Source organism: Mercenaria mercenaria, chromosome 16 (assembly GCF_021730395.1).
Source record: "Mercenaria mercenaria strain notata chromosome 16, MADL_Memer_1, whole genome shotgun sequence".
Lineage (NCBI taxonomy): Eukaryota > Metazoa > Mollusca > Bivalvia > Venerida > Veneridae > Mercenaria > Mercenaria mercenaria.
Genome location: NC_069376.1, coordinates 5,966,936 through 5,979,017, shown reverse-complemented (window position 1 = coordinate 5,979,017; position 12,082 = coordinate 5,966,936). Strand labels below are relative to the sequence as shown.

The 12,082-nt window shown below is 35.4% G+C and overlaps 1 protein-coding gene across 5 annotated transcripts in view; it reads right to left on the bottom strand.

Annotated features, from left to right (window-relative positions):
- The window catches only part of LOC128546144 (uncharacterized), a 35,876-nt gene that overhangs the window by 14,179 nt on the left and 9,615 nt on the right, over window positions 1-12,082 (bottom strand). Inside the window, exons 2-4 of one of the 5 annotated variants that reach the window (XR_008367626.1) lie at window positions 10,515-10,602; window positions 2,253-2,316; window positions 157-272 (exon numbers count right to left, since the gene is read on the bottom strand). Coding sequence is in view for 1 of the 5 variants with exons in the window: in XM_053526078.1 (XP_053382053.1) it covers window positions 157-272 (116 nt within the window). In the remaining 4 variants the exon portion in view is untranslated. The remainder of the gene's footprint in view (window positions 1-156; window positions 273-2,252; window positions 2,317-10,514; window positions 10,603-12,082) is intronic. The other 4 variants (XR_008367629.1, XR_008367627.1, XR_008367628.1 and 1 more) reach the window with 4 other exon arrangements.

Below are 12,082 nucleotides of genomic sequence, written 5' to 3'. Positions count from 1 at the left end.
ACTAACATATACGTGTATATATATATATATATATATATATATATATATATATATATATATATATATATATATATATATATATATATATATATGTCATTATTTGTAGGCATAAACAGTCTTCCATGCCTTTGGCTCCTTTTTGTAATAGAGAAACACCTGTAACAAGGTTCCAGCAAAATGTAAACTCACTCCCCCTAACTGTAAAAGCACTACAACTGGCTTCGTCAAATGATCACCAAAAAATGTACCGGCAGCCTCTGGTTTCAACTGGCCTGAAAATGTTGTAATATTATTATATACGTATTATATATGTGAAAACTTATGATTGAAAGTCAGACAAAATTAAAAAGCTTGACATTTCGTTTATGAAGATGGTATGGACTTTAACTTTAAAACTCAATAATCAATTTCAATATTATTATTTATTAATTATATGGCAGTGTACACAGGTAAAGCTGGTAGCAAGAAAGTCACTGAGCTTCATGACAGTTTACACATGTAAAGCTTGTAGCAAGAAAGACACTCGGCTTCGTGACAGTGTACACAGGTAGAGCTGGCATTGAAAATGTCACTCGGCTTCATGACGGTGTTCACAGGTAGAGCTGGCAGCAAGAAAGTCACTGGGCTTAATGACATTGTACACAGGTAAAGCTGGTATCACGAAAGTCACTGGGCTTCATGACAGTGTACACAGGTAAAGCTGGAATCAAGAAAGTCACTGAGCTTCATGACAGTGTATACCTGTAGAGCTGGTAGCAAGACGTTCACTGAGCTTCATGATAGTGTGCACAGGTAAAGCTGGAATCAAGAAAATCACTGGGCTTCATGACAATGTACACAAGTAGAGCTGGAATCAAGAAAGTCACTCGACTTCATAACATTGTACACAGATAAAGCTGGCATCAAGGAAGTCACTAAGCTTTATGACAGTATACACAGGTAGAGCTGGCATCAAGAAAGTCTCTTGGCTTCATGACAATGTACACAGGTAGAGCTAGTAGCAAGAAAGTCACTGAGCTTTATGACAGTGTACACAGGTAGAGCTGGAATCAAGAAAGTCAGCCGGCTTCATGACAATGTTCACAGGAAGAGCTTGTAGGAAGAAAGTCATTGAGCTTCATGACAGTGTACACAGGTAAAGCTGGAAGAAAGAGTCACTGGGCTTCATGACAGTGTACACAGGTAAAGCTAGTAGTAAGAGTCAATCGGCTTCATGACAGTGTACACAGGTAGAGTTATCAGCAAGAAAGTCACTCGGGTTCATGACAATGTAGTCAGGTAAAGCTAGTAGCAAGAAAATCACTCGGCTTCATGACAATGTACACAGGTAGAGTTATCAGCAAGAAAGTCACTTGGCTTCATGACAATGTACTTACGTAAAGCTAGTAGCAAGAAAGTCACTCGGCTTCATGACAAATTAAAGTACACAGGTAGAGCTATCAGCAAGAAAGTCACTCGGCTTCATGACAATGTACTCAGGTAAAGCTAGTAGCCAGAAAGTCACTCGGCTTCATGACAATGTACTGGGGTATAGCTGGTAGCATGAAAGTCACTCAGCTTCATGACAAAGTAACCTGGTAAAGCTGGCAGCAAGAAAGTCACTTGGCTTCATGACAATGTACACAGGGAGCTGGAAGCAAAAAAGTTACTGAACTTCATGACAGTGCACAAAGGTAATGCTGGCAGCAAGAAAATCACTGTGCTTCATACCAAGTGCAAACAGGTAAAGAAAGTGTAAACATGCAGAAAGGTCACTCATTTTCATACAATAATTATCAATTATTAATGGGTCCAATTACAGCATATCTGTGGTAAAGATTTGCCCATATCAGTATATTTATTCCAGGAAGAGTATATCTGCACCGACAATAGAAAATACTGCCACAGTTTGCTCACCTGAGTAACACACCATAACAGTGTACACATGTTTGTCCTAGTGACCCAGTTTAATTTAAACTACCCCAAGTTTTCAAGAAGATTAACATTCTGAGTTTCATCAAAATTGGAGCAAATATGTGGCCTCTAGAGTGTAAACAAGTTTGACTTTTTTTCGATTTAGTCTAGTGACCTAGTTTTTTTGCCCCAGCCTGACACAATTTTTAAACCTTCTGAGATTTCATGAAGACAAATATTCTGACCTATTTTCAATAAGATTGGACAAAAATGCGTAAAAACATGAAGAAAATATCTCTGAAGGATATGTTAACAAGTTGTTGGGGATAATGGATTTGGATATTTCATACTTATATTACCTGGTTTTCCAGAAGGTGAGGCGGTATATGAAACCTGGGCTGTTTTCTCCTTCATGTTGTATTACTGTAAAACACAACTTAGTGTTTTCATGTGAGATATGACTAACACATTGTTTAGTGTTTCAAAGTATTTTTGTGATCAAAGTTGGACAGTCAGACTTCTGCTACCAACAGAATAACATTTTAAGATCACTGAATGATAATTGAACTTTCATCAGGATATACGACTAAAAAACAATGATTATATTATAGTCTCAGTAATGGTTGTTTCATTGTTGATACGATACCGAACAGACTTGATAAGTTATGATGTTATATAGAAAAGAAAGAATATGTAAAGTTGTGCTGTCCAGAACTTTATTGAAAGTTACACAGTGGTAAATATAACAAGAGTGCCAGAATATCACAATATACGCCATTCACAGCAAATTTCTTTATACTAGCACCTGTATTTGCAAATGGAATTTTAATTTTGTGGTTGTTTACTAATCATTGTAATTTTTCTGTTTTTCTAAGTCAACAAAAAAGCTCCTTACCCAGTAGAAATACCTTAAAATACACCTAAAATTTGACAGTAACACCTATGTTGTACCACAGAAAAGTGGTCTTGGTTTTTCCCTACGGTCAATTATAAAAATTACAATATAAATTATTTATAGTAGATTCTAACAACTAATCTTTAAAAAAAAGTCCACACAAAAATCCTTACCAGGTAGAACTAGGTTAAAACACACCTCAAAATTGGATGTAACATGCATGATGTACTACAGAAAAGAGGTCTCCATTTTTTCCTACCACTAGTAACAAACAAGTAACAACATAAGCTATTTATAGTAACAACAAAGGGAAGTAATTTTAAATAAGGGACCAGCACATGGCACTCCATCTCATTGTGCCAAGCTACATCAAAATCCCTCCGTGCATGAAGCAATTATGCTCCAGACAAAGTCATTCTTGACTTTGATATTTGACCTCTAAGTGTGACCTTGACCTTAGACCTAGGGACCTGGTTCTTGCATATGACACTCCGTCTCATAATGGCATGATCAACAATCAGGTTAAATTTGTCGTCTTATCGGTAAAATTATCCCCCTTGAAATCACCTGGCAGTGCGATATCGATATTTATCTGGTTGAAATTTTCCAATAGAAACAAAGAAAGAAAAAAAGTTTGAACAAATATTGTTTTAATTAGAATGAACACACAATATTTATTATCCTATTGAAGTGCTCGTCATTATTTTCTCTTTACAAAGATATAAAAATTATTTATCTAAAATGAAGAATTAATGCTTCCCTTGGCGATTAAAAAACATGTTTACGGCATATAGTTACTGAATAAAATAAGCAAAAGCCTGTGATACGTATCTTATTCTTTTCCCTGTAGCCACTTTATTCATGTTTTGAGAATATTTATTATCCTATTGAAGTATTCTACAGACAATAAACTTTTTATATATGTTTTTTATTTTGAAATTATTTTAATGTCTTCTTGCTTCCCTAGACGTTTAAAAGTTGGTGATTTTTGTATTACTTCTTTATTTGCCGTGTCCGTAGTATTTCCGGACGCGTGCGGAAACGCACGAACTCGCCCGAAGTTTAGCTGCCGATGATACAGAAAATATGATTGTTACAACATAGTATTAAGTGATAATAACAGTGCGGGAATAATTTCAGTTATATTAAGGCGAACCATAGTTTTTGGGAATTACAAGCTTTCCGCAAAATAAATGTTACAGAGAAAGATGCTGACGTATCATGTTAATAAATAAAAAAACAAGAGCTGTCTCCATAGGATGACACATGCTCCCGATGGCACTTTGAATGAATAGTTATGGCCGATGTTAGAGTTTAGGACCTTTGAGCTACGGACCTGGGTCTTGCGCGCGACACGTTGTCTCACTGTGGTACACATTCATGTCCAATATTTTTAAAATCCATGCATGAATGACAAAGATATGGACCGCACACGCCCATCAATGCACTATCATGAAATATGACCTTTAACGTCTAAGTGTGACCTTGACCTTTGAGCTACGGACCTGTGTCTTGCGCGCGACACGTCGTCTTACTGTGGTACACATTCATGCCAAGTTATTTGAAAATCCATCAATGGATAACAAAGATATGGACCGGACACGAATGCACTATCATGAAAAATGACATTTAACGTCTAAGTGTGACCTTGACCTTTGAGCTAGGGACCTGGGTCTTGCGCGCGACACGTCGTCTTACTGTGGTACACATTCATGCCAAGTTATTTGAAAATCCATCCATGGATGACAAAGATATGGACCGGACACGCCCAACTATCATGAACAAGAGGGCCAAGATGGCCCTAGGTCGCTCACCTAAGAAACACTCCATAACAGTGTAAAACATGTTTGACCTAGTGATTTCATGGAAACAAATATTCTGACCAATTTTCATTAAGATTGGACCAAAAAATTGGTCTCTTGCGATAAAACAAGCATTTTCTTAGATATGACCTAGTTTTTGACCCTAGATGACCCATGTTCAAACTCGACCTAGATTTTATCAAGGCAATCATTCTGACCAAAATTCATGAAGATCAATGAAAAATACAGCCTCTATCACATACAGAAGTTTTTTCTTTGATTTGACCAAGTGACCTAGTTTTTGACCTCAGATGATCCATATTCAAATTCGACCTAGATTTCATTAAGGCAATCAACCTGACCAAATTTCATAAATATCAACTGAAAAAAAAACAGTCTCTATCGTATACACAAGATTTTTCTTTAATTTGACCTAGTGACCTAGTTTTTGACCTCAGATAACCCATATTCAAAACCGACCTAGTTTTCATCAAGGCAATCACTCTGACCAAATTTCATGAAGATCAATTGAAAAATACATCCTCTATTGCATACACAATGTTTTTCTTCGATTTGACCTAGTGACCTAGTTTTTGACCCCAGATGACCCATTTTCGAAATCAGCCTAGATTTTATCAAGGTAATCATTCTGGCTAAATTTCATGAAGATCAGTTGAAAAATACAGCCTCTATTGCATACACAAGGTTTTTCTTTGATTTGACCTAGTGATCTAGTTTTTGACCCCAGATGACCCATTTTCGAACTTGGTCTAAATTTCATCAAGGCAATCACTCTGACCAAAATTCATGAAGATCAATTGAAAAATACAGCCTCTATCGCATACACAAGGTTTTTACGTGATATGACCTAGTGACCTAGTTTTTGACCCCAGATGACCCATTTTCGAACTCGGCCTAGATTTCATCAAGGTTATCATTCTGACCAAAATTCATGAAGATCAATTGAAAAATACTGCCTCTATCGCATACACAAGGTTTTTCTTTGATTTGACCTAGTGACCTAGTTTTTGACCCGAGATGACCCATTTTCGAACTCGGCCTAGATTTCATCAAGGCAATCATTCTGACCAAAATTCATGAAGATCAATTGAAAAATACAGCCTCTATCGCATACACAAGGTTTTTCTTTGATTTGACCTAGTGACCTAGTTTTTGACCCGAGATGACCCATTTTCGAACTCGGCCTAGATTTCATCAAAGTTATCATTCTGACCAATATTCATGAAGAAGAATTGAAAAATACAGCCTCTATTGCATACACAAGGTTTTTCTTTGATTTGACCTAGTGACCTAGTTTTTGACCCGAGATGACCCATTTTCGAACTCGGCTTAGATTTTATCAAGGTTATCATTCTGACCAATATTCATGAAGATTAATTGAAAAATACCACCTCTATCGCATACACAAGGTTTTTCTTTGATTTGACCTAGTGACCTAGTTTTTGACCCGAGATGACCCATTTTCGAACTCGGCCTAGATTTCATCAAAGTTATCATTCTGACCAATATTCATGAAGAAGAAATGAAAAATACAGTCTCTATCGCATTCACAAGGTTTTTCTTTGATTTGACCTAGTGACCTAGTTTTTGACCCCAGATGACCCATTTTCGAACTCGGCCTAGATTTCATCAAGGTTATCATTCTGACCAATATTCATGAAGATTAATTGAAAAATACAGCCTCTATCGCATACACAAGCTAAATGTTGACAGACGACGGACGACAGACGACAGACGACAGACGCCAGACGACAGACGACGGACGACGGACGCCGGACATCGAGCGATCAGAAAAACTCACCTGAGCATTGCTCAGGTGAGCTAAAAATGACCTTTAACGTCTAAGTGTGACCTTGACCTTTGAGCTACGGACCTGGATCTTTCGCGTGACACGTCGTCTTACTGTGGTACACATTCATGCCAAGTTATTTGAAAATCCATCCATCGATGACAAAGATATGGACCGGACACGAAAATTGCGGACAGACTGACAGACCGACAGACGGTTCAAAAACTATATGCCTCCCTTCGGGGGCATAAAAAATAAGACATGCTCCACGTTGCAACTATATATATTTCTTTCTAAACCACTGTCTCGTACTTTAAAGATTCGTTTAATTATATTTATACCCCTTAGTTTAAGTTTTAACCATAAATATGTTATAAAGAATTTATATAATGCAACATTTGAGTAAATTGTTTTCGGAGCCTCTGAAACAGCCATATTAAAGCGCTTTTCGATAGTTGTTTATTACCAAATAACAGCTTTTTGCAAGTTTATTGCTTATCAACACCTTTTTATTAGGGGATTAGGGACGATCAGGTCTTTTTATTACACAGATAATAATCTTCTCGGTGACTGCGTAAGAGCATTTTGAAAATTGTAACATGTTTAATGAACGAGACTTAATACACAAAAAATAATTTTTTTTCATTTTCAAGTACAAATGTTGTTAGATACATAAGGTAATGGGACAGTGACTGAGTATTTACTTGTATTTGATAAACAGAATTTTTTCCTGAATACAGGTTAATTGTTCGATATTAAAGTATAGATATATAGAACACGTGCTAAAAGTTCGCCTAACAGTGAAACTATTATACTATAGAAGTTTTGTGACAACATTGTAAACAAGAGCTGTCTGATGACAGCGCGCTCCACTATTCGAAGAATTGATTGAAGAATGGGGTCAAAATATTTCCACGGATATTCAGACAAAAGGAATAAATAGATTAGACAAACAATGTTCCTGTATTACTTTGATTTCGATAAGTCTTGCACTAAATGGCAATATATGAGCCAATTTCAAAGTCCAAAAAGGGCCATAATTCAGTCAAAATAGTTATGTACTCTTGCCTACAGATGGAAATCATAATGATAAACAAGTGTTCAAAGTTTAAAAGCCATATGTCAAATAGTTTTGACAAAACATGGACTTGTATGAAAACAGAACCAATTTCAAAATCCAAAAAGGACCATAATTCAGCCAAAATAGATGACAGAGTTATGTTCTCTTTCCTACAGATAGAGACTATTATACTAAACAAGTGATAAAAGTTTCAAAGCCATATGTCAAACACTTTACAAAAAATATGAACTGGTACGAAAAACTTAACAAAGATTTCTAAGTCAAAATGGGCCATAATTCAGCCAAAATCCTTGATGGAGTTATGTACTCTTGCCTATAACTGGACATGGTGATGGTAAACAGGTGTTGAAAGTTTCAAAGCTTTATCTCAAAAGACTTTGTCAAAATATGAACTGGTACGAAATATTAACCCAGATTTCTAAGTCAAAAAGGGCAATAATTCAGCCAAAATCCTTGATGGAGTTATGTACTCTTGCCTATAACTGGACATGGTGATGGTAAACAAGTATTGAAAGTTTCAAAGCTTTATCTCAAAAGACTTTGTCAAAATATGAACTGGTACGAAAAACTTAACAAAGATTTCTAAGACAAAAGGGGCCATAATTCAGCCAAAATCCTTGATGGAGTTATGTACTCTTGCCTATAACTGGACATGGTGATGGTAAACAGGTGTTGAAAGTTTCAAAGCTTTATCTCAAAAGACTGTCAAAATATGAACTGGTACGAAATATTAACCCAGATTTCTAAGTCAAAAAGGGCCATAATTCAGCCAAAATCCTTGATGGAGTTATGTGCTCTTACCTATAACTGGACATGGTGATGGTAAACAAATACTGAAAGTTTCAAAGCTTTATCTCAAAAGACTGTCAAAATATGAACTGGTACGAAAAACTTAACCATGATTTCTAAGTCAAAAGGGGCCATAATTCAGCCAAAATCCTTGACTGAGTTATGTGCTCTTGCCTATAACTGGCCATGATGATGGTAAACAAGTGTTGAAAGTTTCAAAGCTTTATCTCAAAAGACTTTGTCAAAATGTGGACTGGTACGAAAAACTTAACCCAAGGTGTGAAGCGACGCCTACGCCGTGGTGAGTAGGATAGCTCTACTTATTCTTCGAATAGTCGAGCTAAAAATTGTCGTTTATTGATTTAGTAGTTTATTCAAAGAAGTATAAAATACATTTTTAATTTTTTATAGCTCTTTGGTTTATTGTCTCTTTTGAAAATTATTATGTACTTTCTCTGCTCCATATTATATAATGCTTTCAATTGCTGTAGGCATTGTATTTATGCAATAAATCGAAATTGAATTGAACTGAATGTACGCACAGCTAATCTCAAGAAAGCACGCGCTAAAAGATGAAAAATCTGTAATCCCTGTTCATATAGTAAAAATATTTGTGATAGTTATTATGAATAACCTTTACACTACATTAGTGTCACTTTATCCTATTAAATCTTTTCTAAAAGACTTTTTCTATGGTGAGCTTGTTTTATTCTTAGGTTTTCCACTTTTTATTTTAAAAATCTGACATTTATTAAATCAGTCAGTCAGTCCCTTTTGAGAAACCTTGAGAAGTCATAATTCGCACATACTTTATTACACAATGACTGGCTCGGGGGCAAATAGGTCACACTTCCAATTAACAGGCTCTGGTGTCATAAAAAGATACCTTTTACATTGTCAAGTATGTCTGCTAGTTTGTTTTTCTGTTCATTTTTCATCAGTGTGTGACAATATGTTTTTCAAATGTTCATTACATAGCAAAATTAATTTTGACATGTTAAATATGATAAAATGCAATCAATTGATTTATTACTTAAATTTCCACTCCGCAATAAATTGATTAATTACTTAACTTTTCACTCCATTGAATGTAATAATAATAAAAAACGCATTTCACATCTATTTATAATAACTGAAAAAGAAATTGTCAAGTTTGTAAGCACTTTTAAATTATTTTTTTTCCTGCTTTCTATTTTTTAAGATAATAGTTTTTTTTTGTTTGTTTTGGGTTTAATGCCGTTTTTCAACAGTATTTCAGTCATGTAACGGCGGGCAGTTAACCTAACCAGTGTTCCTGGATTCTGTACCAGTACAAACCTGTTCTCCGCAAGTAACTGCCAACTTCCCCACATGAATCAGAGGGGGAGGACTAATGATTTCAGACACAATGTCGTTTATCAAATAGTCACGGAGAACATACGCCCCGCCCAAGGATCGAACTCACGACCCCGCGATCCGTAGACCGACGCTCTATCTACTGAGCTAAGCGGGCGGGTAATAATAGTAGTTTCATGTACATGTATGTTATGCTCGCCTAATATACATGATTTTGTGTATTTATATTTGTTTTTATGTCTCAGTTTCTTTAATGTAAAATATAAAGAAGATAATATAGTGTTGATCATATTTTCATATACTATGCCAAAGAAGTATAAAACACTTTTTTTATAGCTCTTTGACTGTGCGAAATAAAAGAATAAATAACGTAGTGACTTTTTTTTTCCGTTCCGTATTTTACATTATTGAAAAACAGAATTAAACCAAGTTGATGACTATATTTGCTGTTGTTGCTTTACCGGTACTTAAAATTGGTGTAAAATAATCACCCTTCCCATTACGTTTTTACAGGAGCTATAATCCTTGTTGTTTTTTTATGATCGGCACCTCCCGTGATACGATAAGCGGAGACAGCCGAACCATAACGATCTGCAACACTCGCTAAAACTATCCGACAGTGATCGATATTTAGCTAGACGGTCGAAGGGAGACAACAAGGTATAGCGTTGATCTCAATAAACAAGGAAAGATAATAGAATCGATTTTTGCCCAATTCTTCAGTATGTGAACAGTTGTGTCAAGTTTCATCGAAATCCCTCAATCCATGCAGAAGATATGCTCCGGAAAAAGTCTGTGGATGCCGCCAGCGCCCACTCCCTCTTGGAACATTCCCATAATACATCCTGTTTTTTTTCAGACGGGCGAATAAAAATATCTATAAACTGAACAATATTTCTGCATGCTTACCTGCAATGTTTTGGTTAGTTTGACTGTTCCAAGTCATTTTAAGTTTAGACTGCCAAAGGCCAACTTTTGAAACCTGCTCATTTTATTGCTGAAAATCAAGATTGAAGAAATATTAATGACTTCATGTGATACAGGCCTCCTAGCAGGCCTGAACAAAAATAAAGGTTTTTATAAAGGCTCCAATCTATGGAAATAAAGGCCTTTTAGTGTAAAATATTAAAAAATAAAGTGTAAATAATGGCTATTTTTGTCGGAATTCTCGTTGAAAACACATAATATATATATAGGTATTTACTACATGTATGTGGTCTGGTGAACACAACAGCATTCTGAAAAACTCTAGATGAAAGATACACAAGCAGTATCCTAATAACAACACTTAAAAGGGGGGAAGAAATACAGTAGTATAACCATTACTTGCTTTAAACTGGCACGGCAAGCAGTCTGAACAAAAATATAGGTTTTGAGTGAAAATTACAGGCTATTTGGCCGTTTTAAAGGTTTTTTCAGAAGATTTAAAGGTTTTAAAGGTTTGCTCTGAAATTAAAGGTTTTTAAAGGTTTTAAAGGTTTCACTAGGAGGCCTGTGTGATATCTCATGCAGTATGTTGTTACTTTGGTTATTGAATATTGTTCATATTTTCTTGCATTGCTATAACAAGAGCTGTTATAGGAAACAGAACGCCCGTCTTTTTCGATCCTGGAAAGTGAAAACTGGCACATCTGAGGAAACTGGAGCTGTCACTTGAGTGTTAAATGACTTTAATGGTGGATAAAGATATTGCACAATAGCTTTAGTCTGTATCCAAAATAAAAAGTAATAAGAGAGATAAAGATAAAGTGTATAAAAACACTAAATAACTATAATTCTAAGCAAACAGTGGGCATAATTTATAAAATTTTGGTGCAAGAATTATGCATCTTGTGTCATATGAAGTGGGTGATAATGTGGAACAACTACTTCAAGTCTGAATCAAAAGTATCCAGTAACAACTGAGATATAGTGAAAATGCATCAAAATTTATCTTAAATTACAAGTAAAAGGGGGCTAATTCATGAAAAATTGGTGCCAGAATTATGGACCTTGTGTAATATGATGTGGGTGATGTTGAGCAACTATTTTAAATCTGAATCAAATCCATACCGTAATAACTGAGCCACAGTGAAAAAGCACCAAAATTTTATCATGAAGTAAAAAGGAGGGAAATTAATGAAATACTGGAATGAAAGTTATAGCCCTCAAGCTGAATGATGTGGATGGTGGTGGGGAATAGCTATTTACAATTAAAAGCAAATCAATCAAGTAATTACAGAGATAACGAGGAAAAAGGGAAAGTGTAAAAAAAATCTTAACAAAAACTGGGACAATATTGGAAGACGCCAACGTCGGGGCGAGTAGGATAGCTCTCCATATACTTCGTAAAAAGTCAAATGCAAATTACTGAATAGATTTACTGCAAAAGTAAAACCAACTGAAAAATTTGAATATTATAAAATATCGGTCAAGGACTGTAATACATTAATCCGAAATTCATTTTGGCCAATATGGTCGGAGTCTTTAGAAATCCA